This window comes from Microtus pennsylvanicus, chromosome 4, assembly GCF_037038515.1.
Source record: "Microtus pennsylvanicus isolate mMicPen1 chromosome 4, mMicPen1.hap1, whole genome shotgun sequence".
Classification (NCBI taxonomy): Eukaryota; Metazoa; Chordata; class Mammalia; order Rodentia; family Cricetidae; genus Microtus; species Microtus pennsylvanicus.
Genome location: NC_134582.1, coordinates 89,948,204 through 89,974,969, shown reverse-complemented (window position 1 = coordinate 89,974,969; position 26,766 = coordinate 89,948,204). Strand labels below are relative to the sequence as shown.

Below are 26,766 nucleotides of genomic sequence, written 5' to 3'. Positions count from 1 at the left end.
CCTAGAGCCACAGACTGGTGAACAGCAGACCCCAGGGACACACTTTCTCTTCCTTCCCTGTCCAGAAACAGCATCCAAGTTCATTTGTTTGCTTTTGCAGTGGTGGGGACTGAACCCAGGGCCTTGTGCACGTGGCAAATACTTTACCACTGAGTTACTTTTCCAGGCCTACCTACTCCAGCTCTTTTTACTTCTGGGTACAGCTCTGCCTGGCCCAGATGTTTTTTCTATACCTGCCTTTTCGAGCCTTGTGCTTATTCAGTAGTTCCATGATCTTTTTTTATATGCCATCTCTTTGGTACATCCTTTTATCTTTTAGATATGCTATGGCATCATCAAGCACAGACAGTGCTCTTCAGTTTTTCATTACCTCTGTCTCATGTTTGTTTTAAGTCTTGGTATTAGGTTAGTTCACTTTCTGTTACTATATTTCAGGCTGATGCTTCCTAAGTGAACAAGGTTTATTCATTTCACTATTATGGAGACTAAAATTCTGAATAGTATAATGCTGGCTTTGCAAGAACTAGTTTGGCTTCAACCAAATCAGCACACGGTGGAGCACCTCACAGTGGAGCCCTTCATGGTGGAGCCCCTCATGGTAGAGAGCATCTTGGTGGAACATCTCATGGTGGAGCACTTTATGATGGAGCCTTCTTGATGGAGCACCTCATGATAGAGTGCATCTTGGTAGAGCACATCTTGGTGGGTCTCTTCATGGTGGGCTCACATACAAAAGGCAGAGCTCTCTGCAAGACAAGTCAGAGAGGCTAGGGAGTGCCCAGGCTTTTCTTTACAGTATCTCTTTCAGGAACTGACTCAGGTCCCATGAGAGTTCCCTCAGTCCCTCTGAGGGTAATTCTCCGTCTCCTAAAGACAACCCCCCCTCCCACATACTAAGTATTCCCACTTTTTAACTTTCCAGGACCTTTTAACACAGTACCACTAAAGACCAACCTTATAACACAGAAACCCTTGGGGGACACTCAGGTTGTATCTAATCACACCATCATCTGGGGTAGTCATACTGATCCTAATCTAGTGAGCATCTGTTTTTAACAGATCCAGGTGTGTACACTTCATATGTAAGGAAATTATTATTTTTAGATATACTTTTTAATCTGCAAAAATACTTAGTAGTTATACAGTTGAGTATATGGAGTGCAATAAGAAGCGGGGTCTATCTCAGAGCGCTTGCTTACCTGTCATGCATAAAACCCTAGGTAAAATAGGTGTGGAGGTGAGTACTGGAAATCACAGCACTTATGAGGTGGAAACAGGAGGATCACAAGTTGAAGGCTATCAAGTTTGAGGCTAGCCTGGGCTACATGAGACTTGTCTATTAAATGAATAAATGGATGAATGAATAAAGAAAAATGAAATAATTTGTATTATGGAGACATTAGTTAAAAGAAGCTCTTATAACGACAAATTGATTAAAGTTGCAGATTTGAAGGGAATGTCCTATTTGAAGGGTCTGTTCTATTTTATTGTAAATTTTTTTTACAAATAAATTCATTTATTGTGTTAGATGTCTGTTGGTGCTTGTAAGCAATGTGTTGTTTTGGCCATATTTATTCTTTATTTGTTATGATTGATGTATACTTTTTCTTTTTTATTTCCCCCAGACAAAATTGAAGAAGCACAAAAAGAACTTAATGGGGCAGAAGTTTCCAAAAAAGGTAAGAAGAAACCAGCCCTGTGTGGACTCGGTTCTTGCAGAGATGCCCACATGGACCTCTCAGAATTGAAGCCTTTCTTCTGGAAGTTGGTGCTGATGTGTGTGGACTTGGGCAGTCTCAGTACCTCTCCCCACACCGTTTCTCTCCTCTCCATGTCCTGATGCTGGGAATGTGAGGAACAGATGCAATGCCTTTGAGAGCACTGCTGGACCCTGCCATGTAGTAGACAGTGTGGACACCATGACTCTCATGTGTGTTCCAGTGCAATGACAGAAGTCAGGGACATTTCAAACTGTCTGAAGTTGAAGAGCAATTGAATATATGTAAGAGGACATGTTTGACTAGAGAAGATCATGCAGATTTTTAACAAAATGTTACTTATTTCAAAGGATAGTGCTGACTTTGTTAAATAAAAAATAAACCTATAATATAGCATACAAAGTCCTAGTTTTTGTAAAAATGATCAAGTCAGGACGGTGGCCTCATATATGTGGATATGTATATGTATAAACACACTTATTGGATTGGAAAGAATTGGGAAGGATTTCTTTAGGCAAATGTGCTTAAGAAGTGGGAGTAAGCGAGGTCACTGCATTGCATTTATGTTGCTCTGGTTATATGGTGGCTTTAATCAGTGTTAAAAATCGAAACAAGGGGGCTGGAGAGATGGCTCAGCGGTTAAGAGCACTGGCTGCTCTTCCAAAGATCCAGAGTTCAATTCCCAGCAACCATATGGTGGCTCACAACCATCTGTAATGAGATTTGGCGCCCTCTTCTGGCGTGCGGGCATACATGGAGGCAGAATGTTGTATACATAATAAATAAATTAAAAAAAATCAAAACAATATGCAATTATTGGTCTCATGGCAGAAAATATCTTGTTTGTACTAGAACCTGTAGGACGTGAGAGCTGCATGGGCAATGGTGACATGTGTCCCAGCACTGTTAGTGAGGCAGTGGTGAGCCTGCAGGACGTGAGAGCTGCATGGTCAGTGGTGGATGTGTCCGTCCCAGCACTATCTCGTAGAGAGATGGTGGTGCTTCTCTGATGTTAGGGAGAGTGAGGTTCTCTTAGTGTTCATTTTCATGATTTAATGTTTACATTTCCTTATTATATTTTCTAATTTGAGTAAACTAGTTGACAGAATAATTTAGCTAAATAGGCCCCAGTGGAAGCCTTTATTTTTCTTTCTTTTCTTCCTTTTCCCCTCCCTTTCTTTTCTTTCTTTTACTTTCTTTTTCTTTTTGTTTTTCCTTCTCTTAAGTCTAGACTGAATACTGACTGGGCAATTCCAGAGAAAAGACTTTTGTAAACTCCTCTCTCTCTCTCCCTCTCCCTCTCCCCCTTCTTCCTTCTTTCCTTCTTTCCTTCTTTCCTTCTTTCCTTCCTTCCTTCCTTCCTTCCTTCCTTTTTGTTTTTCTTTCTTTTCTGTCTAGACTGAGTATTGACTGGGCAATTTCAGAGAAAAGAGTTTTGTAATCTCCCAGTCCCCATTTCTTGGTGCAGCGTTGTGCCTGTTCATATGTGGTGTTGAGGCAGCATTAGTGTCCTCCTTAATTCTCACCCCCACCCCACCCACCCCATTTCTGTTCCATTATAACTCCAACAGGAATCTGACCCTTGGTGATTCTTGCATAAAAGCCAGACTAGAAAGGATACACATTGCCACAACCATGCTGTTACCTTGAAAGGTTCCTGACCACCTTTGCCCTCGTTGCCACACTGTGGTATCTCGTGAGGTTAGGAGAGGCCCCTTCAGATACTGCTACAGCCATCTCTGCTCACAGCCAGGGCTAGGGAGAGCAGCTCCAAGCAGAAGAACGAATGTCACGTGTGTTGCCTGCTTTTCTCCAGACCAAAAAGTTCTCACAAACGTGAACTAAATGCAAGAAGAGGGAGGAAAGAACAAAGGCGGGAGGAAAGAAGCTGGGCAGTGCGCCTTGGCATAATTGGGCAGCTCTGGTTGACAGGTGGCTCTGGGCAGACCCCGCATGAATAATGAATGAGGGCAGTTCCTTCTCTTCGCTGCTGGCTTTGGTTTTTCACACAAAAGTTCTGAGCAAGGGAAAGAAAACAGCTTCCCTTCCACCTGGAAGTAAGAACATCAGTTCCTCTCCTTCAGTGTGAGAAGCCTTCCTGTAAGAGCAGCACTAAGGTCTCATTTTCTTGGTGGCTTATATATTTTTCATAAAGGAAACCACTTCTTCCATGAAAGGAGGCCATGTGAGCATGGGCTACCTGGTTCTAGTGATGGCAAGGCATCGTGATGTCACTGTGTCTGTGAATTATGGGACATAAAAAGCTGTTTTGTTTGTTTGTTTTGCTCTACATGGCAAATGGTCCTAAAATGCTTTGTGTCCATCAAAGAGCCCATGGTTTGTCCCTGACCATGGGTTGTCCCTCCTGCTCACACCACTGCGGTCGGTTCTAGCTGGGATGCGTCACTAACTGACACCTAGTGGGAGCAGTGTAGCTGCAGCTCCTTCAGGACCAATCCAACAAAGACCTGCTCGTTGACCAAATTACAAGGTTTTTCTATTGTTTTAATATATTAAGGAAGGGTAAATATGTCAGTATAGACCCTGATTTTGCCAGTCATAAATCAGTAGAATTTAAAAGTGTCTTAAATTGGGCTGGAGGGATGGTTCACGGGTTAAGTGCACTAACTGCTCCTCCAGAGTATCCAGGTTCAATTGCCAGCACCCACATGGCAGCTCACAACTGTCTGTAACTCCAGTTCCAAGGGATCTGGCATCCCCACACAAATATACCTGCAGGTAAAACATCGATGCACATGAAAATAAATAAGTCTTAAAAAAAAAGAGAAGGGTACCTGACTTTGTCAGTCATAAACCAGTCGATTAAAGAAATGACTTAAATTATGCTAATACACTTATTTTTTTCTTTTTATCCCTTTATGGATAAAATCTAAGCAACTTCGATTTATTTTGACTTTAGCTTGGTGGTGGGTGTGCGAGTGCGACACTCGTGCCGTCCCCATGATGTCCTTGTGCCTGCCCCAGGTGCTGTCTGCTCCTGCTTTTTAAATCATTTGGAGGAGAACGTAATTGGATCCTTATTTCCCACCTGACAATAAAGCAGAATCCAAAGAGATTATATTTAATATGTGCCTACAGCCGAACAGCAGAGATACTCACGTGATCAAATGAGAAGGGAATTGTTTCTAAGCATAACATTTAAATTAGCTGTAAATTAAGTCTACTTGTTCTTCCCGTCACTGTGCTTCACAGCATTCGTCAGATAGGATTTACATAAACTGCTGTCTCCTACATGGTAGTGGAACATAGCAATAGATCCCTTAGGAGGGGTGTGTCCTATTTCTTTGCTTAGATGTTTTGTGTTGGTGCTGGATTCAGTTCTGTGACCAGTTTGACCTCCTGCTGGGCTCCCAGTGTTCAGGCCTGGATCTGCACACTTTGTTTGGTTGTGTGCTGTTTCTTGGATCAGCTTTAATACTTCGCTTTAAAATCATGTTCTATGGTATTGTCACACGTCTGTAACACATGGACAGTATGGTGACCCCGGGACACCCCGCTGGAAGACCCTCTTCCCAGCTCTTAGCACTGTTTCTAATTTGAATGGATGTAATGGATGTTAAACACTCTTTTTTTTCTTCCTTCCTTCCTTTCTATTTTTTTCTTTCTTTCTTTTTTTTTTCTTTGATGACTAAGCTGAAAGGAAAAACCTGAACTCATCTGATTTATTTGATGACCTATTCCTTAGTTGCCCTGCACCAATAACCCGGTGGTGTGAGCCTGGAGCAGCCAAGTTCTGTTTGGGCTTTTTACTTAGTGAACCAGGTTATAGTTAGATAGGCGCTTAACATCAGGAAGCAGCGCTGGCCACACTGGTGTCCCAGGAAGCTGAATGCTAACATCAGGCATGTCTTCCTGCACGTGTGTTCTGCCTGCTGCAGTGCTTGCTCTCTAGTGCTGTCTGCACGCTTCCAGGATACCCAGCTCCCTCTCTTTATCAGAGTATATTGGGTGATAACTCCTCAACTTTATTCCATCATTTATGATTTTGTCTGGAGTTTCATTCCCCTCCTTTTCCCTTCTCCCCCTCCCCTCCCTTTTCTCCTTCCTTCAGTCTCTCTGTTCCTCCATCTTTTCTGTCTTACTCTGTAGCCAAATCTAGCTTCAGATTCACCAGACAGTGCTGTCTCTGCCTCTCAGGTGCCAGGATTACAGGCATGAACTTTTGCCTTTGAATACACATAATTCTTGACTCATTTGTTTTCCCTTCCTCAGTCCCCGTCCAATCCCACCCCCTTGCACACTCTGGGACTTTAGGCCTGCACAAACACCCAGCTTTGTCATTTGGGTGTTTTGTTTCTAGTAAGACACATCTTCCCTACCACAAGATCTAATTCCCCTGCCCCCCATATTTTCTTCTAAGAGACTTCTACATTTCAAATTAAAAATGCTCTTCAGAGTTGTTTTTTTTATTTTTTATTTTTTAAACACACTTTAAACATTTTATTTTTTTTTAATTTATTTATTTATTAAGGATTTCTGCCTCCTACCCGTCACCACCTCCCATTTCCCTCCCCCGATCAAGTCACCCTCCCTCATCTGCTCGAAGAGCAATCAGGGTTCCCTGACCTGCAGGAAGCCCAAGGACCGCCCACCTCTATCCAGGTCTCATAAGGCGAGCATCCAAACTGCCTAGGTTCCCACAAAGCCAGTACGTGCAGTAGGATCAAAAACCCACTGCGATTGTTCTTGAGTTCCCATTCTTTCTCATTGTCCGCTATGTTCAGCTAGTCCAAATTTATCCATGCTTTTTCAGACCCAGGCCAGCTGGCCTTGGTGAGTTCCCAATAGAACATCCCCATTGTCTCAGTGTGTGGGTGCACCCCTCGCGGTCCTGAGTTCCTTGCTCGTGCTTCGTCTCCTTCTGCTCCTGATTTGGACCTTGAGATTTCTGTCCGGTGCTCCAATGTGGGTCTCTGTCTCTGTCTCCTTTCATCGCCTGATGGTTAATATTCAGGAGGATGCCTATGTGTTTGTCTTTGGATTCACCTTCTTATTTAGCTTCTCTAGGAACATGAATTATAAGCTCAATGTCCTTTATTTATGGCTAGAAACCAAATATGAGTGAGTACATCCCATGTTCCTCTTTTTGGGTCTGGCTTACCTCACTCAGGATAGTGTTTTCTATTTCCATCCATTTGTATGCAAAATTCAAGAAGTCCTTGTTTTTTACTGCTGAGTAGTACTCTAATATGTATATATTCCATACTTTCTTCATCCATTCTTCCATTGAAGGGCATCTAGGTTGTTTCCAGGTTCTGGCTATTACAAATAATGTTGCTATGAACATAGTTGAGCATATACTTTTGTTATATGATAGGGCCTCTCTTGGGTATATTCCCAAGAGTGGTATTGCTGGATCCAGGGGTAGGTTGATTCCGAATTTCCTGAGAAACCGAAACACTGCTTTCCAGAGTGGTTGCACAACTTTGCATTCCCACCAGCAATGGGTGAGTGTACCCCTTTCTCCACAACCTCTCCAACAAAGGCTATCATTGGTGTTTTTTATTTTAGCCATTCTGACAGGTGTAAGATGGTATCTTAAAGTTGTCTTGATTTGCATTTCCCTGATCGCTAAGGAAGTTGAGCGTGACCTTAAGTGTCTTTTGGCCATTTGAACTTTTTCTGTTGAGAATTCTCTGTTCAGCTCAGTGCCCCATTTTATAATTGGGTTGATTAGCCTTTTACGGTCTAGTTTCTTGATTTCTTTATATATTTTGGAGATCAGACCTTTGTCAGTTGTGGGGTTGGTGAAAATCTTCTCCCAGTGAGTGTGTTTCCTTTTTGTCTTAGTGACAGTGTCCTTTGCTTTACAGAAGCTTCTCAGTCTCAGGAGGTCCCATTTATTCAATGATGCCCTTAGTGTCTGTGCTGCTGGGGTTATACGTAGGAAGTGGTCTCCTGTGCCCATGTGCTGTAGAGTACTTCCCACTTTCTCTTCTATCAGGTTCAGTGTGTTCGGACTGATATTGAGGTCTTTAATCCATTTGGACTTGAGTTTTGTGCATGGTGATAGATATGGATCTATTTTCATTCTTCTACAGATTGACATCCAGTTTTGCCAGCACAATTTGTTGAAGATGCTCTCTTTTTTCCATTGTATACTTTTAGCTCCTTTATCGAAAATCAGGTGTTCATAGGTTTGTGGGTTAAAGTCAGGGTCTTCTATTCGATTCCATTGGTCGACTTCTCTGTTTTTATGCCAATACCAAGCTGTTTTCAATACTGTAGCTCTGTAGTAGAGTTTGAAGTCAGGGATGGTAATGCCTCCAGACAATCCTTTATTGTATAAGATTGTTTTGGCTATCCTGGGTTTTTTGTTTTTCCATATAAAGTTGATTATTGTCTTCTCCAGATCTGTGAAGAATTTTGATGGGATTTTGATGGGGATTGCATTGAATCTATAGATTGCTTTTGGTAGAATTGCCATTTTTACTATGTTGATCCTCCCAATCCAAGAGCAAGGTGTCTTCTTCAATTTCTTTCTTCAAAGACTTATAGTTCTTGTCAAGTAGATCTTTCACTTCCTTGGTCAGGGTTACCCCAAGATATTTTATGCTATTTGTGGCTATCGTGAAAGGTGATGCTTCTCTGATTTCCCTCTCTGCTTCCTTATCCTTAGTGTATAGGAAGGCAACTGATTTTTTGGAGTTGATCTTGTATCCTGCCACATTACTAAAGGTGTTTATCAGCTGTAGGAGTTCTTTGGTAGAGTTTTTGGGGTCACTTATGTATACTATCCTATCATCTGCAAATAACGAGAGCTTAACTTCTTCCTTTCCAATACGAATCCCCTTGATCTCCTTATGTTGTCTTATTGCTATTGCTAGAACTTCAAGCACTATATTGAAGAGGTATGGAGAGAGTGGACATCCTTGTTGTGTTCCTGATTTTAGTGGGATGGCTTTGAGTTTTTCTCCGTTTAATTTAATGTTAGCTGTTGGCTTGCTGTAAATAGCTTTTATTATATTTAGGTAGGATCCTTGTATCCCTATTCTCTCCAAGACCTTTATCATAAAGGGGTGTTGAATTTTGTCGAATGCTTTTTCAGCATCTAATGAAATGATCATATGGTTTTTTTCTTTCATTTTATTTATATGGTGGATTACATTGATAGATTTGCGTATGTTGAACCAGCCCTGCATCTCTGGGATGAAGCCTACTTGATCATAATGGATAATTTTTCTAATGTGTTCTTGGATTCGGTTTGCCAGTATTTTGTTGAGGATTTTTGCGTCGATGTTCATGAGTGAGATTGGCCTGTAATTCTCTTTCCTGGTTGAGTCTTTGTGTGGTTTTGGTATCAGAGTAACTGTAGCTTCATAAAAGGAATTTGGTAATGACCCTTCTGTTTCTATATTGTGGAATACCTTAAGGAGTATAGGTATTAGCTCTTCTTGGAAGTTCTGGTAGAATTCCACATTGAAACCATCTGGTCCTGGGCTTTTTTTGGTAGGGAGGTTTTTGATAACAGCTTCTAATTCTTCGCGACCAACAGGTCTGTTTAGATTGTTCACCTGGTCCTGGTTTAACTTTGATATATGGTATTTATCTAAAAAAGTGTCCATTTCTTTTACATTTTCCAGTTTTGTGTTATACAGGCTTTTGTAGTAAGATCTAATGATTCTCTGAATTTCCTCTGTGTCTGTGGTTATGTCCCCCTTTTCATTTCTGATCTTATTTATTTGCGTGTTCTCTCTCTGTCGTTTAATTAGTTTGGATAGGGGTTTGTCGATCTTGTTGATTTTCTCCAAGAACCAGCTTTTTGTTTCATTGATTCTTTGGACTGTTTTCTGTGTTTCTATTTTGTTGATTTCAGCCCTCAGTTTTATTATTTCCAGTCTTCTACTTCTTCTGGGCGCGTCTGCTTCTTTTTTTTCTACAGCTTTCAGGTGTGTTGTTAAGTCCCCAATGTATGCATTCTCCGTTTTCTTTAAGTGGGCACTTAGTACTATGAACTTTCCTCTTAGCACTGCTTTCATTGTGTCCCATAGGTTTGAGTATGTTGTCTCTTTATTTTCATTAAATTCAAGGAAGACTTTAATTTCTTTCTTAATTTCTTCCTTGACCCAGGTGTGGTTCAGTTGACTGTTCAGTTTCCATGAGTTTGTCGGCTTTCTGTGGGTAGCGTTGTTGTTGCCTTCTAACTTTAATCCGTGGTGATCAGATAGGACACAGGTGGACACTGATATTTTTTTGTGTCTGTGGAAGTTTCCTTTGTTTCCTAGTATGTGGTCAATTTTTGAGAAGGTTCCATGAGCTGCAGAGAAGAAGGTATATTCTTTCCTATTTGGGTGGCATGTTCTATAGATGTCTGTTAAGTCCATTTGCTTCATTACCTCCAATAATTCTTTTAATTCTCTATTAGGTTTCTGTCTGATTGACCTGTCCCTTGGAGAGAGAGGTGTGTTGAAGTCTCCTACTACTAGTGTGTGTGGTTTGATGTCTGCCTTGAGTTCTAGTAATATTTCTTTTACATAAGTAGGTGCTTTTATATTGGGGGCGTAGATATTCAGGATTGAGATGTCATCCTGATGAATTGTTCCTGTTATGAGTATAAAGTGACCATCTCGGTCTCTTCTGATTGATTTTAGTTTGAAGTCAGTTTTGTTAGAAATTAGTATGGCCACACCTGCTTTTTTCTTAGGACCATTTGCTTGAAACACCTTTTCCCAACCCTTTACTCTGAGTAGGTGCCTGTCTTTGTGGTTGAGATGTGTTTCTTGCAAACAGCAGAATGTTGGATCCTGTTTTCGTATTCAATCTTTTAGTCTGTGCCTTTTTATAGGTGAATTGAGCCCATTAATATTAAGTGATATTAATGACCAGTGGTTGTTTACTCCGGTTATTCTTATTGCTTTTGGTAGTAGAGATTGTGTGTCTCCCTTCTTTGAGATGTGCTGATGAAGGGTTGCTAGATGCCTGAGTTATTGTAGGCAGTGTTGGCAGTGTTGGATTCCTTGGGTTGCGATTTTCCTTCTATTACTTTCTGTAGGGCTGGATTTGTGGCTATGTATTGTTTAAATTTGTTTTTATCCTGGAATGTCTTGTTTTCTCCATTGATAATGAATGATAGCTTGGCTGGGTATAGTAGTTTGGGTTTGCATCCATGGTCTCTTAGCTTCTGCAGTACATCTATCCAGGACCTTCTGGCTTTCATAGTTTCCATAGAGAAGTCAGGTGTAAGTCTGATTGGTTTACCTTTATAAGTTACTTGCCCTTTTTCCTTTGCAGCTTTTAATATTCTTTCTTTAACCTGTATATTTTGTGTTTTGATTATTATATGGCGAGGAGATGTTTTTCTTTGTTCCAGTCTGTTTGGTGTTCTGTATGCTTCTTCAATATTTAAATGAATATCTTTCTTTATGTTGGGAAAGTTTTCTTCCATAATTTTGTTGAAAATATTTTCTGGGCCTTTGAGCTGTGACTCTTCTCCTTCTTCTATTCCTATTATTCTTAGGTTTGGTCTTTTTATTGTGTCCCATATTTCCTGAATGTTTTGTGATGAGAATTTGTTGGCTTTGCTGTTTTCTTTGATCTGTTCGTTTATTTTCTCTATGGTGTCCTCAGCATCTGAGATTCTTTCTTCTATCTCTTGTATTCTATTGATTATGCTTGTTTCTGTAGACTCTGCTCGTTGACCTAGATTTTCCATATCCAGCTGATCCTCAGTTTGTATTTTCTTCCTTGGCTTCATTTCAGTTTTCAATTCTTGAACTGTTTCCATTACCTGTTTGATCGTTTTTTCTTGGTTTCCCAGGGTATCATGTACGTATTTACTCATTTCTTCAAACTTTTTGTTATACTTCTCATCCATTTCTATAAGGGCATTTTTTACATGTTGTTTAAGGGACTCTATTGCCTTCATAAAGTCAATTTTTTCCACTTCTTCTGTGTTAGGTTGTTCAAATACTTCTGTTGTAAGATCATTGGGTTCTGGTGTTTTCATGTTGTTTTTCAGATTATTGGGTGAATTCTTGCCTTGGCGCCTGCCCATCTCCTCCTATTGATCCTATCTAATAGGTCTTTTAAAAACCGGATCAGGTTTCTCTGCTGGCCAAGGGCTCCACTTACGAAATGCCCTCGCTCTGTTTCCTGGTTCCTGCGCAGGCCAAGAACCCTCTCACCCCTCCGAAGGGTCTTCTGGACAGGACCAAGCTCCCCGTTTGCCAGTGACCTGGCTAACCAGAGGCCTACCTCTTTGATTTAATTGTAGTAGGGCGATCTGCTCTCCTTATTGCACGCCTGTCCCCACCGCTTGCGTCTGCCTCCGCTCTGCCACCGCCGGCCCCCCAAAGCCTCTTCCTGAATGCGGTGCCTCTCTGCCATGTCTGGATGCCGCGGCCTCTCCGCCTCCGTGCGTCTGGACACCGCCCAGAGTTGATTTTTAAAAATACATTTAAGCAGCTGTGATTTGGCTCAGCAGGTAAAGGCACTGAGTGCCAAGCCTGATGGCCCGAGTTCGAGCCTCACAACCCATATGGTGGAGGGAAGGAGAGAACTGATTCCCAGGAATTGTCCACGCCTCCCTCCACAGATGAATAAATGTAAAAATACTTTAAAACCCGCTTAATCATTTTACATATTTTTCCAATTCATTTTTTCAAATGAGTAACCATTGCTGATATTTTTCTTTTTCATTATTTTAAAGATTTTTTTAATTAGTTGAATTAATTTCCTAAGTGTCACATTGTTGGGGTATCTTATGTTTTGATGATATGTGTAATATTTAATCAGTTGGTCAAAGGCGCATTGCCATCTGCAGCTGCCTTACCCTGTAGGCGGCAGCACACTAGAGCCTTCTGCTGCTCTTCACTGTAGCTTTACAGCTTCGAGCCACGCTCATTTCTCCATGTCTATGATGTGTCTCTTTAGATTGCACGTTTGAGTAATGACATACAGTAATTGCCTTTCTGTGCCTGGCTTACTTCACTTAGCACCGTGATCCCCCTAATCTGGTGAGGAAATTACAAATCCAGTTCTTCTTATTGTTGAATGGTTTCCCACTATGTGTATACTGCATTTCCTTGTTCACTTCTCTTTACCCAATTCCGTCACTTCCGTAGCTGTTCTGGAAAGTGCTGTAATAAACATTGTAGTCTGGGAAACATTTATTGAATCTTCTCTTTTTGTGACTCTTCAATTTTGATATATACCTGGGTTCATTAGATTTTCTGTTCTGTTTGTCTGTATGTGTGGATACTGAAGTGTGTGGGGACCATGAACAGCGGTGGGGACTCTCAAGTTTTGTTCAGAGTGCTTTGAGAGTAGAAAGAAGGTTTTCACACAACTATTTAAATTTTCATATTATGTAGAAGTAAGTCATTTTGGATTTTTTTTTGAGTTAGAAGAAGCAAACTCGGCATCTTTGCCGACTGGCTCCTGCTCATAAATATGGGGACAGTTTGGGGGGTTTGTTGGCTGTTAATGTCTTATACTTTCTTCATAAAGATCTCATTTATGAGTACATTTTAGGGTTGGGGGAACTTTATATTAGTTTTGCCCCCTTCGTGCAATTTACTGTATCACAGAGCTGTATCCCTGGCCACAAATTTAACTTTTTTTTTTTTAGTTAATTGCGATATTTATTTAATTCTGTTTTACTAAAAATAATTTTTTAGTTCTTGCTGGAAAATAAAATGCTGAATAACTATAGATCGATTTCTATCTAATCATCCACTTGAATTATTTCTTATTCTGATAAATTTTTATAGTGATATGTTTCGTCATACTGGTTGGGAATAATCAAAGTTTTATTTTTGCATTTTACACCACTATTTTTTTTTCTTCTTTGCCTTATTCACTTGCGTTAAATAAAATGATGACGAAATTGTAGTGTTTAGGTCAGTGAGGTGGCTCAGCAAATGAAAGCGGTTGCTGAGCCACAGTGCAAGTCTGGTGACCTGCACTGAGTCCCCAGAACCCACAGAGAAGCGACAGGAAATGACCGGATTCCACAGAGCCATTCTCCGACTGTTACAGGCATACCATAGCACAGCCACCCACACAATAATAATAAATCAATAAATGTCAAAGTGGTGACATAGTCTTCCCTTGCTGTTTAAAGAAATCCCCATATCTCACTGTTGGATGACTTGCTGTCTAAAAGCAGCCCTTTATAAAACAGAAACTATAGAGAAAATCCATGGTTTTTATTCTTTTGTTGTGTTGTTTAAATCTGACTTGCATTTATTAGATGTTTACTCTTTTAAAACACACTGCTGGTGCTTTGCGCAGTGGCGGTGTCTTGGCCAATGAGGTTTATCCGAGGTGCAATTATTGCTAATCGAAAGCGTTTCCCAGTACCCTGCAGTGACAGACAACTTGCAATATAGTCAACGTTGGCAATTTTTGATAGTCTCTACAGAGACTGAATAAAAAAGATGTTGCTAGATTCATTTTTAAAAATTCATACTGAAGAGTTCTAGGCTTTATAGAGCTATAGTGGTCTATACATTTTAAAGTTTGCTTTCCCTGCAAGATTTTGTCTGGGAGTTAGTTCTAGTTTAGGAAAGTGATCTGGTGGCTGTATGTTTCTGTTTGTGTAAGGGTGTGTGGGGGTTGTGGGGGCTGTGGGGTCTGCAGGTGTGTGGGTGTGTGGGGATGGTGTGGGGGAGGGGTGGGGGGTTGTAGGGGTATATGTAGAGTATGTGGGGATGGTGTGGGGGATATATGTGGGAGGGTAGGGGTTTATGTGGGGTGTGGTGGTATGGTTGTGGGGGAATGTGTGTGTGTTTGTAGGAGGTGGTATTTAATACTTAGATGATTCTTTGTTGTGGATTCTGGAAACATTCCTATTTTTCAAACAGTGGGGCAGAGTATTTTTCTACCATGTTAGCCAGTCCTAAGAAGCTGTATTTTCTTAGGATTTATTGCTGCTCTCTTAACTATTAAATTTGTCGGCCAAGATTAATCCACAGCATCTCTTATGCTGCTGCTGGTTCTGTAGTGATGGCTCTAGTTTTCCAGGAATGCAGTTTTATTTACTAATCCTTTCCTGACATCTCCAGAGGATTGTGTGGCTTTCTCCTTTTCAGTGTTTCAATTTCCAGGTTGTTGTTGTTTTTTTAAATGTATGATTTCATTTTCATTGGTTCATTATGTTTAATTCTTACTGTCTTTTTCCTTCTTTTCTTTCATTGGGGAAATTTTTATTCAAATTTTTGATATTATAAACTGAACTCCCTTTTATGCCTTTATTTTCTGTTGAAAGCATCGCTGCCAAGTGTGAGGACTTAAGGTCAGAACCCACGTGGTGGAAGGAGAGAACTAACTCCACAGCTGACCTCTGACTTCCACTCTCACAGCATTCGTGCATACAAAACAAAGAAACAAACAAAAAGAGAAGTTATAGTTAAGATCCAGACATGGGTATAGGAAAGATGGATTTTCTTGGGTCAGTTTCTATTTGTATTTTTCCTTCATGTTGTTCTTTCTCAATAGACCCCGCAGTTGCCACACTGTCTGGCAATCCTTTCAGCAGAACTGCTTTCTTCCTGACACTTCAGAGTGCAGCTACAGAAGTTTTATTTTAAAAATAGTGTCCATAAAGTATCTTTCTGTATGTGAGCAAACAATAGGGCTGGCAGGAGTAGGTGGTTAGTGTGAGTGGACAAAGATGGGGAACAGTGGTAGGAACTGGACAGCATGCAGAGCTGGTTGACAAATAGGAGGTTGGTTGGTTGTTTTTTAACATGGCCAGAATTTATGCACTGGAATATTCTTCTGTTATTAGGAAACTTGAGACGAGGTTGCATATCTTGGAGGTGACAACCAACCAGAGAATAGGAGACTTGACCCTGGATTCCAGTAATTGTAGATAAGAAAACAAGAGTTTTCTTCCCCACAGCCCAAACACTGTGCTGCTTTAAGACCTTTACAGTGCGGGTGTACTTCCAAACACACCCTATGTGTTTAAAGGTGACAACAAATCTGGCCCAAAAGTGCACTTTAATGCCAGTGCTCATGTTATAAAGACAAGTTATAATGGTGTTATCCTTAATAAATATGCTGAGCATAGTAATTAAGATAATTAGAGCATATTTTATCAACAAGCATGACAAAGTCTTCATGTAGGACAGACATTTGGGTGGCATAATGGAAAAGCTGGACAGATACCATTAAATTAAAACATATAATTTTAATATAGTTCATGGTAAGATGGAAATGTTTTAACCATTCTTGGGAAAGTATGCTTAGTAAAAACACTTGAAAAACCCAGTTTGAGTATTTTAAACCAGAAGGACATTAGCAGTTTACATAGTGAATACTCATATTCATAATAAGAAGACTAGGGCAATTTCTTAAATAAACATCTGGACTCCAAAGTACTTTCAAAGGGTGGGCCTGCTTTTCCATTTTAGTATCATACTGAAGCTAATATATGTCTATATATTACTGGAAAGTGTGGTCTTTAGGTTTACAAGTAATTATTAGGAAAAATGAATTTTAGTGAGCAGGTTTAATGAAAATTTACTTTAAATAACAATGTTGTAAATCCTATTCTCTTAATGTTAGACACCCCCCAAATCATCCATGTTTCTTATAAAGTTGTTAGTTCCTTCATTTCATTAAATGTTTATTTTGTATCAGCATTCAATCGGAGTCTTTGAAACCTTACAAGAAACTACTCTGAACCCTAAGGGAACCCTCAGGTCTTCACCCAGTGCTTGCCCAGTTGTCGACACCTGCACTGCCACAGATGTGGTTTGTGTGTTAGTCTGCTGCCAGAGACACTGCCAGGATAAAAGAGCAACAGATGGTGACACTGTTAAGGAAAAGAGTCTATCCAACTTCCCGTGTACATTGCCCAGATACTTCCCATGTGCACTGCCCAAATACTTCTCCTGTGCACTGCACAGATACTTCCCATGTATATTGCACTGATGCTTCTCCTGTGCACTGCTCAAATACTTCTCCTGTGCACTGCACAGATACTTCCCATGTGCACTGCACAGATACTTCTCCTGTGCACTGCACAGATACTTCCCATGTGCACTGCACAGATACTTCCCATGTGCGCTGCACAGATACTTCTCCTGTGCGCTGCACAGATACTTCTCCTGTGCGCTGCACAGATACTTCCCATGTGCACTGCACAGATACTTCTCCTGTGCGCTGCACAGATACTTCTCCTGTGCACTGCACAGATACTTCTCCTGTGCGCTGCACAGATACTTCCCATGTGCGCTGCACAGATACTTCCCATGTGCACTGCACAGATACTTCCCATGTGCACTGCACAGATACTTCCTATGTGCACTGCACAGATACTTCCCATGTGCACTGCACAGATACTTCCCATGTGCACTGCACAGATACTTCCCATGTGCACTGCACAGATACTTCTCCTGTGCACTGCACAGATACTTCCCATGTGCACTGCACAGATACTTCCCATGTGCACTGCCCAGATACTTTCCATGTGCACTGTACTGCTGATTCCAACTTGGAAAATCAGGTTCATGTTCTGTTCTCATATATAAAATATAATGCACTGATCTTGGGTTATAGGAAAATTACTATTGATTTAATTATCTGTGCTATATTTGTAAAGGTATCATATTATCAAGCTTGTGAGCAGTTTTAGATTTAAAAATGACAAATTTCACCAATCAGTACAGATGAGCTGCATAATGATAGGAATGAAACCTTCATGGCACTTCCATGTAAAGTAAGTGTCTTTAACTAGTCTATCCTCACCGTCTTAGAGTATAACACCCCGAGCTTTGTGTGAAATACAGGAGGCAAAAACTCCTTACAAGTTTTCTTTTCTTTTTTTTTTTCAGTTTTTAATTTGGTGTGTGTGTTTTGCCGGTGTGTATGTTTGTATGTTTGACATGTATGTAGTGCCAACAGAGACCAGAAAAGGATGATATATTCCTTGGAACTGGAGTTACAAACCTATGTGAATTGCCATATAGGTTCCAGGAAAGAGCAGCCAATGCTCATAACTGCTGAACGCTCGCTGCAGCCCCTCCTCCTCATTTTTAAGGGTGCCACTGAGTATCTGTCAAGCTGGTAATTAAATTAGAGAGTTAGGTCGTGAACATGACGTGAATTTCAGGAAGTAGTTCATTACAAGGTGCAGTGTGTGCGGTTTGCAGCGTATCATTCAGCAGAGTGCTGGTGACTGTGAGCTGCACAGCCACTCTGCTTAGCACGAGGCAAGTCGCTACCCTTAACTAAGATAAGGATGTGTGTGGCCTGAACTACACTGGTCCAGCACCCCTGAGGACTGTAGAATAGCAGATCTTCTGTGCTCACTCAGCTCCTGGGCCAGTGATCGGGCAGCTACAGTTAACTTCATAACCGCACGCCTCAGTATTTTTATAACAAATGTTATATGTTGACTCAAAGAGAGAGTGTGTGGCTCTTTATCCGCTTATGCTTTTCTCTAGCTTTGCGAGTGTAGCCTCTGTAAAAACAGATAAAAGAAAAAGCAAGCTCAGACCTGGCTCCTTCCACAGGGACTCGCTCAGTGTTCCTCAAGGAAACAACAATGCCGACAACAAGAGAAAGACCCGCAGATGTGTGAGAAGTATAACGCAAGGGGGAAGAACGGGAAATGGAAATGAAGGCGGGAGATGGACTGAAGTCAGAGAAGCAAAAGAGATTCAGAAAATAAACTTGGAAAATGCAAATAGCAAAGTGCGTGGGAGTAAAGTGCCGTTTTATCAATGCCACAGCGCTCTTTCTTGCTCCTCTCCCCAGAGCATTCCACAGACTCTGTTCTTCGTAGGAAGGTGGCATATTGGATTAGAATTTTGGACTGATCACCAAGGCTCTGATACAAAATGATTTCATTCTGGGAAAGATTGGAAAGCAGCAGGTGCATTTGGGTGGATGACCAGGATAGGCATGAAATGCTGGGGATGCTGGGAAGCTAGTGTGTGTTATAAGGTGTGGGCAGTAGTTGTCCGTCCAGGCCCAGTGCACAGTGCTGAGTCCCTTGTTTGCTGTGATTCCCCCCCCCCCCCTTCATCTACATTCTCTGATGAAGGTCAACCAACAACAAAATAGAGTCCTTATAGCAAGGTATTATCACAAAAGTCACTTGAACTTATGAATTGTTTATTTCTAGAGTTTCCTATGTAAAGTTTTCAAGTGTGGTTACTCACAAATAGCTGGAGCTAGGGAGAGCTAAGCTGTGGATGAGCACTGTGCCCTGTGGGGAGAGACTGCAGGGGCTCCGTCTCCTCCCGTCCATACCATCCACCACCCCAACTTCAGAGGGGCTGTGGCTGTTTCAGCTTGTGGGGTATGGCTCATCAGGCCCCCCACTGAGCATGTCCTTAGCCTTCTCCTGTCAAGGCAGAGCTCCTTAAGGTGACCCTCAGGTCTTCATCTCAGTTCTCCCTCCCACCCTACCATTCCCTGCCTTGGGTCTCATCCTGTAGCTTGAGCTTGCCTGTAGTCGTCTCCCAGACACCATAGGTGCCTGTGCATTGGGAAGGTCTTTGACAGTTGCTGAATCCATAAAGATGGGTGGGGAGTGGGGGAAGATGGATTCCTGTACCCAACAGGCAGGGCTCATAAACAATGCACACGATTGCTTTCATTTCTCAAGTGTAGGTAAATAGCTATTTATTTCTCGTGGTACATGTCGCCTAGATTGCTTATCCGAAGCAAATTGTTTCTTCAATTATCTGGCACAGTGATGCTTACAAACTGTTGGTGTTCGTCTCAGTAACAAAAAGCTTCATTCTTTAACCTCTGATGGAGTCTATGGACAGCTACAAACTGCTTTTTCCTTAAGACTTTGTTTAAGCACGAGGAATGAGACTCTTCTGTACTTGTGTAATATCAGCATCTTTCTAGCTTGGTGGGTGGGAAACCCTGACATGAGGATTCCGCATTTCTGACAGTTCAATATTGTAAATGTTCAGGAAATTCCACATTTTCCTACCTTTGTAATAGACAGTATCTTATACAGTTTATAACCTTCCTTGTGACTAGGGGTCAGCGTTACGCCGGTAAACCACTGAAACTCAGAGAGCGAACACTCTTTAGGCAGTTGTCAAATTAGTAGCCATATCCCCTGCTGTAATAAATGTCGAGCTTCCAGTGGTTCTGACTGGAGGCTTTCCGAGTGTCATCTGATAGTGATCCTGAGAGCACCTGCTGCTTGGAAATGATCATCTCATGTGGCTCTTGCGGACTCGGCCTTCGGGTGACAGAATCCTGGAGCTGGATGAAAGCAGCCCTAAATTGTACAGCTCTGTGGACTTCCCTAAAGAAATCACTAAGGTCTTGGAATCTTTCTCATGAAAGTGAAACAACCAGAAAACAACTGCAAAGACTTTCGGGGCAGGGAGATGTAACTGTTTCTCATGGTTTGTGTTTTAATCAAAGGCAGAGTCAACCTCCTATTCGTGGATTTTGTGAACTTGCAAAAATACATGAGAATAGTTTGGCTTAGACTTTGTTTTTTTTCTGTTTAAGTTGTGCATCCGTGTGTATGTATGGCATGTGTGTGTTGGTACTCATGGGCTCCAGAAGAAGGCATTAGCTCTTCTGGAGCTGGAAATACGGACCCTTGGGAACTCCCTGACAGAATGAACTCAGACCTTCTGGAAGAACAGGATATGTTCTCAGCTGCTGATTCAGCTCTGCAGCGCCCCCTTCTTTTTATTTATTTATTTATGAAAAAATCTTGTTATCTAGCCCTGGCTGGTTTAGAACTTGCTATGTAGATCAGGCTGGCCTCAAACTCATAGCAATTTGCCTCCTTCTACCTCCAGAGTGTTAGGATTAAAGTATGCACCACCACAGAGGCTTTACCTGTTGTGTTCTTTCCTTCCTTCCTCCCTCCCTCCCTCCCTCCCTCCCTCCCTCCCTTCCTTCCTTCCTTCCTTCCTTTCTGTTGGGCTTCTAATTTGCGTGATTCGCTCTTCAAAATTAAAGCGTGTGAGAAACAGAAGATAGCGTTATTTCATAGCACCTGGCATCTGTCATGGTGATCTTCTGTTACTGCTTTGCCAGGCTTGCTGTGGCAGAGGCGAAGAGCCTGTCTCAGGGCGCACAGTTGTGTAACTTTCTCTTTGGTTCTTAAGGAAAGGATGAGATGGTTAGAACCAGCACTAGGTATTGCCCACTCTCACCTTGGCAATACCTTTAAAAGGCAGGTGGGTAACGTTGTAACTGTGGCAAAGTATTGTTAGGATCCAACATTTAGAGATGTGGTGAGTGACAGGAATTCCCCCACCAGGGACAAAAGAGGATGCAGCCACTACCACAGGCATAGCTACTGATCCTCTTCCCTGGGCTGATCTGTTGTTCTGCTTTTGACTAGCCCATTGTTATCCTGTGTTTGAATTCTTTGTACTTGATTACATTTCATGCAGTTTGTGTAAGTTGGCATTCTGTTATGTTGACAGAATGTCGGATAATAAGCATGTAGGAAAGGTTTCTTTTAGCTCGTCCTTGTGGGGGATTCCGTCCATGGTTGATTGACTTGAATGGTCTGGGGCCTTGGAAAGGCCCCTTCTTGGTAGTAGTGTGAAACCAAGGTGGCCACTCTCTTAGTGGCAGCTGAGAGACTGAGTGTCCACAGTCTCCTTTCAAGGGCATGTCTCCAAAGACCTAAGACTTGTGTGCTCGAAGCTTTTACCACTACCCAGTGCCAAGCTGGGAACAACCTTAAATGATGCACGTTTGGAAGACTTGTAGATTCAGTCTTTAGCATAGTTTAGGCCTCTTGGCACGTTCACCCCTGAGTCACTTTTTAGCCGGTGGTTTTGCCTTATGTGAGTTTTCTCTTTGAAGCTTTGCTTTTGCTTAAAGAACAGTGTTGAATTTCTCTGTTAATGTGTGTCTGCTGTGTTGAATTTCTTAGTGTGTTGCCTGTTGTTTTGAATTTCTCTATTAATATATCTGCTGTGTTGACTTTATTAGTGCCTGTCATGTAGTATTCTTTGTTAATATGTGTCTGTTGTACTGAATTTCTCTGCTAGTGCTTGCTGTGTTGACCTTTTCTATCAGTGTATGTATCTCCTGGGTTGAGTTTCTCTGTTAATATGTCCCTGTTGTGGCAATTTCTTGAAGGTGTCATTTTTTAGGCAGTATCTACTTCACCTTCAGTCTGGAGAAGTCCAGCTGGGGCGGGAAGGTAGAAATCTGGCATGAAAGTTCATTTCCCCTAGGGCAGGTGGTAATATTACATGCCAACTGTTGGTCCTTCAAAGTAATCCGGGTTTTCAAAATTCTTACCAATACACTTTTCCCACTAAGAATGGTGTCTTTGACTTTTACACTTTCCCACTGTGGAGCACAGGTGGCATTCTCTCTGTTTATCTTGCTTGTGTCATAGAGTGCTTTTATTTTATTTTTTATTTATCATTTTACATACCAATCACAGCTCCTTCTCCCTTCCCTCCTTCTGTTTTCCCCTCACCTTCCCCCAACTCATCTCCCCACCCACTCCTCAGAAAGGGTAATTCCCATAGGGAGTAAACAGAGTCTGGCACATCAAGTTGAGGCAGGACCAAGCCCCTCCCCCGTATCTAGGCTGAGCAAGGTATCCCTCCATAGTGAATGGGCTCCAAAAAGCCAGTTCATATACCATACACTGGAAACAAATCCTGGTCTCATTTTCAGTGGCCCCACAGACTGCCCCAGTCACACAACTGTCACCCACATTCAGAAGGCCTAGTTTGTTCTGATGCAGGTTTCCCAGCTGTCAGTCCAGAGTCAGTGAGATCCCATTAGCTCAGATCAGCTGTCTCTGTGGGTTTCACCATCATGGTCTTGACCCATTTGCTAATATAATCCTCTTTCCCTCTCTTCGACTGGACTCTGGGAGCTTGGCCCAGTGCTAGCTGTGGATCTCTGCATCTGCTTCCATTAGTTGCTGGATGAAGTTTCTATGGTGACAATTAAGGTAGTCATCAATATGGTTACAGGGGAAGGCCACCCTCTCCACTATTGCTTGGAGTCTTAGCTGAGGTCATCCTTATGGATTCCTGGGAATTTCCCTAGCATGAGGTTTCTCCCTAACCCCATAATGGCTCCCTCTATCAAGGTATCTCTTTTCTTGCTCTGCCTCTCTGTTTCTCTCCCAACTCAGCCTTCCTGTTCTCTTATGTTCTCCCCACCACCCAGCACTCCCAATTTACTCAGGAGAGCTTTTCTATTTCCCTTTCCCTGGGGGATGCATGTCTATTTTTCTCTTAGGGCCCACCTTGCTGCCTAGCTTCTCAGGGGTTGTGAATTGTAGCCTGGCTATTCTTTCTTTTATGTCTAATATCCACTTATGAGTGGGTACATACTGTGTTTGTCTTTCTGGGTCTGGGTTATCTCACTTAGGATTTTTTTTCCAGTTTCATTCATTTGCCTGCAAATTTCAAGATATCATTGCTTTTTCTGCTAAGTAATACTTCAGCGTGTAAGTGTACCACATTTTCTTTATCCATTCTTTGGTTGAAGGCCATCTAGGTTGTTTCCATGTTCTAGCTATTATGAATAGTGATGCTATGAATATAGTTGCATTATTCAAAATACCAAATAATCCAATTAAAATATGAGGTACAGATCTAAACAGAGAATTCTCAACAGAAGAATCTCAGATGGCTGAAATACACTTAAAAGAATTGTTCAACATCCTTAATCATCAGAGAAATGCAAATCAGAATGACTGAGATACCATCTTACACCTGTCAGAATAGCTAAGATCAAAAACACTGATGATGGCTTAGGCTGAAGAGAACATGGAATAAGGAGAGTACTCCTCCATTGCTCGTGAGAGTGCAAATTGTTCAGCTACTTCGGAAATCAATATGGTGTTTTCTTAGAATATTGGGAATCAATCTACCTCAAGACTCAGCAATACCATTCTTGGGCAGATACCCAAAGGATACACATTCATATCACAGGAATATTTGCTCAGCTATATTAATAGCAGCACAGAGTGCTTTTAAAACTGTAACCCCTGGGCTGGAGAGATGGCTCAGTGTTTAAGAGCACTGGCTGTTCTTCCAGAGGTCCTGAGTTCAATTCCCAGCAACCACATGATGGCTCATGACCATCTGTAATGAGATCTGGCGCCCTCTTCTGGTGTGTGTGCAGGCAGAGCACTGAGAATACTGTACACATAATAAATAAATAAATCTTTAAAAAAAACCTGTAACTCCCTTTTTTCTATCTTATTTCCACAAAGAATGCCCACTCTTTTGTAAACAGAGTTCGTTCTTGGCCACTCAGTCCCAAATAATCACACAGAAACTATATTAATTACAACACTGCTTGGCCTATTATCTCAGGATTCTTATTAACTAACTTTTACATCTTAAATCAACCCATTTCTATTAATCTTCAGCAGCTACATGGCTTCTCTTACTCTGCCTACTTTCTCTCTATATCTCTGTTCTGATTTCCTGTCTGGCTTTACTCTACTAAGTCATTGGCTGAAACAGTTTTATTTATTAGCCGATAAAAGCAACACATATACAAAAGGACATCCCACATCACTGTTTACCATCAAAGACCCCCAGAGGCCTTCCATAACTGACTAGGGTCTGACATCCTTTGTCCTCTGACGTGTCCTTCAGCATATTATCTTTTCCAGTTCTAATCTGAACTTCAATCTGTCAAGAAGGTTCTAAGCCCTGCTGTATTATTGCTTGCTTTTCCTGTCTACAGTGTCTCTGTTGTACCCTGTGGTCCTCTAGACCTTTAGTATTCTTCAACAGTATAAGCACACATAAAGTCTTTACTTGTTCTGGCTTATTGGCTCTCTCACTACATTTATGGTAATGGTCTTTTCTCAGGTGACTGGACATTTTATTAGAAAACTATGGAAGTGTTTTGAAGGCTAAATTGAAATCTTTCTTCAGAGAAGATCAATTTTCCTCTTGCAGGCTTCTAGGAAAATAACAGTCTAAGATGATCCTGATAGTTTCAGGGCTCTGACTCGAGGAGCCTTGAGAGGTGAACTGCAGCATACAGAGCACGGATTTTTTCCAAGTCATTGTCACTCCTAAACCAAGGACCCTAAAGCTCCAGAGAGGATACCATTCAGGACTTAGCATGCACACCGTTCATAGTGTGCCCCACAGTCTGCCTTTCTAGTGTTGCTTAGACAGCCAGAACCACACAGCCTTAAGCTCCCTTTTGATTATGCCCACCTGTCCTGGGGAAAAGGACACTAATGTTCCGAGTTGTTGGGGGGACTTTAATTCCTCATGGATCTTGACTTAGTAACTTCTTTATCTTTCTAGTGCTCTATTACCTCCAAGCTGAACATGCTGGTGTTTTGCTTAGCTAACCATTTCTCAGAGATGGTCTTCATTATTTCATTTTCCTTTACCAGAAATCTCACATAGAAATTGTTTACACATTACTCTATCAACCTTTCATCTACTACAGGTACATTTTTCAGTTTTTTACTATATATTTATTTGCATAAATTTACATGCCTAGAGATTGTAGTTTTAATGTATTTAAATCACTTTTCTTTTGCTTGCTTTTTAAAAACTTACTATGTTTCCAGCATAAGATAAGCCAAAACTTCACCTGTGTTTTTCCAGCCATCTCTCTGGTTTTATTTTTTATATTGAATCTTTGAGTTTATTTATTGCACGATATTTGCTTATAGCCTACGTTTATTTTCTCATCTCATATATGAGATCAGACTCTTATATTGAAAATGTGCCATCCTTTCTCTAAGGTTGTGAACTCTGGCTTTATAACATACTAAACTTTTATAAGTTTCCATCTCACTACTGATCTGATCTTGTGGCGGGGGGGTGCTGTGTCATGGCCATGATTTGTCTTTACAGGCCTTGGAAGAACCCTCTTGTCTAATGGAGGTTACTTTTCAGAATGCCGTTTTTTAATTTAGGTTTATTTTTCTGAATAAACACTATGACTTGTCATATTAGAAACTGAAGGATTTTTTTCCTTGAAATTTTGTAAATTATGGAAATTTGAAAAGAATTGAGTTGGCACCTTCACAAGACTGATTTTTGCCAGAGGCATGAAGTACCCCCCCCCCACGTTTTTGAGACTGGTACCTCTGAACTTGCACATACCCCTACTCCTCACCCCATCTTCCATGCTCCAGGTGCATCATACCACAAGACTGTGTATTTCCTGCATGTTTTTAATAGTTGGCATTAAATTTACTTTTATGAGTTTTCAGATTTTTGCTACAAATAAAGCATTTTCCATTTTATTTTTGACCAGTTTTGGTGCAAGTGAAATGATTGGTTTTTGTAAGTTTGGTAAGGAGGTACCACTCAAGGCCTTTGGTCAGTTCTTTGGGATGTGGAAGACTGTCCCCACAAAATGTTGCTTGTCCTTATCACTTCTGGCTTATTGTATAAGCTGGTTGCTCTCAAGAAATGGTTAAGAACATCAGTGATCCTGCCAGAGTCCCTCTTGTCCCAGTCATGCAGTGAGAGGTCACTGGGCTTTGGTTCTGAGCAATGGTGAATGGCATTGTGGTGGTGTGTGGCATTTTTAGTGATGCCTGGTGTTGTGTTGATATGTAGGATTGTGGCAATGCATGGCTTTGTGGCTATATATGGCATTGTGGTGGTATGTGGCACTGTGGTGTGCAGCATTGTGATGGTGTGTGGCATTTTTGGTGGCACCTGGTTTTGTGTTGATGTGTGAGATTGAGGCGATGCGTGGTTTTGTGGCTGTATATGGCATTGAGATGATGTGTGGCTTAGTGGCGGTGTATGGCTTTGGTGTAAAGCAAATATTCATCATGGTTTCCTCATTTGCAAGTTTTGTTCTGACTTTCCTTGTTTCCCTGGTGACTTCCTTTTACTCTTTAGCTAGCTTGTTAGAATTGCTTTGCTTAATTTCCCATCTATCTCCTGCTATTTTTTCAGGTTGAACTTTGCTGTGGTCAGGAGACATGCTGTGCCCAGTTAACTTTAGCAGTGTAGTTTGACCTTGGCAGAGATAGTCAGCTTCGATTGCTCTAGACAGTTAATTTTTATTTTCATTCACTAAGATGATGGTTATTATTAATGTTTGTAGTACAGGGCATTGAACCTAGTATCCCGCTTCATGTGAGGCA

The 26,766-nt window shown here is 41.4% G+C and overlaps 1 protein-coding gene and 1 non-coding gene across 4 annotated transcripts in view; both read left to right on the top strand.

Moving 5' to 3' along the window:
* Positions 1 to 26,766, top strand: part of Hivep1 (HIVEP zinc finger 1) — a 143,104-nt gene that overhangs the window by 77,448 nt on the left and 38,890 nt on the right. For all 3 annotated transcript variants that reach the window (XM_075969823.1, XM_075969822.1, XM_075969825.1), the window contains exon 3: positions 1,626 to 1,679. In XM_075969823.1, the coding sequence (XP_075825938.1) occupies positions 1,626 to 1,679 (54 nt within the window). The remainder of the gene's footprint in view (positions 1 to 1,625; positions 1,680 to 26,766) is intronic.
* Positions 13,962 to 14,106, top strand: LOC142849142 (U4 spliceosomal RNA). The gene has a single exon (XR_012910538.1). It is a non-coding gene; the product is annotated as a U4 spliceosomal RNA (small nuclear RNA).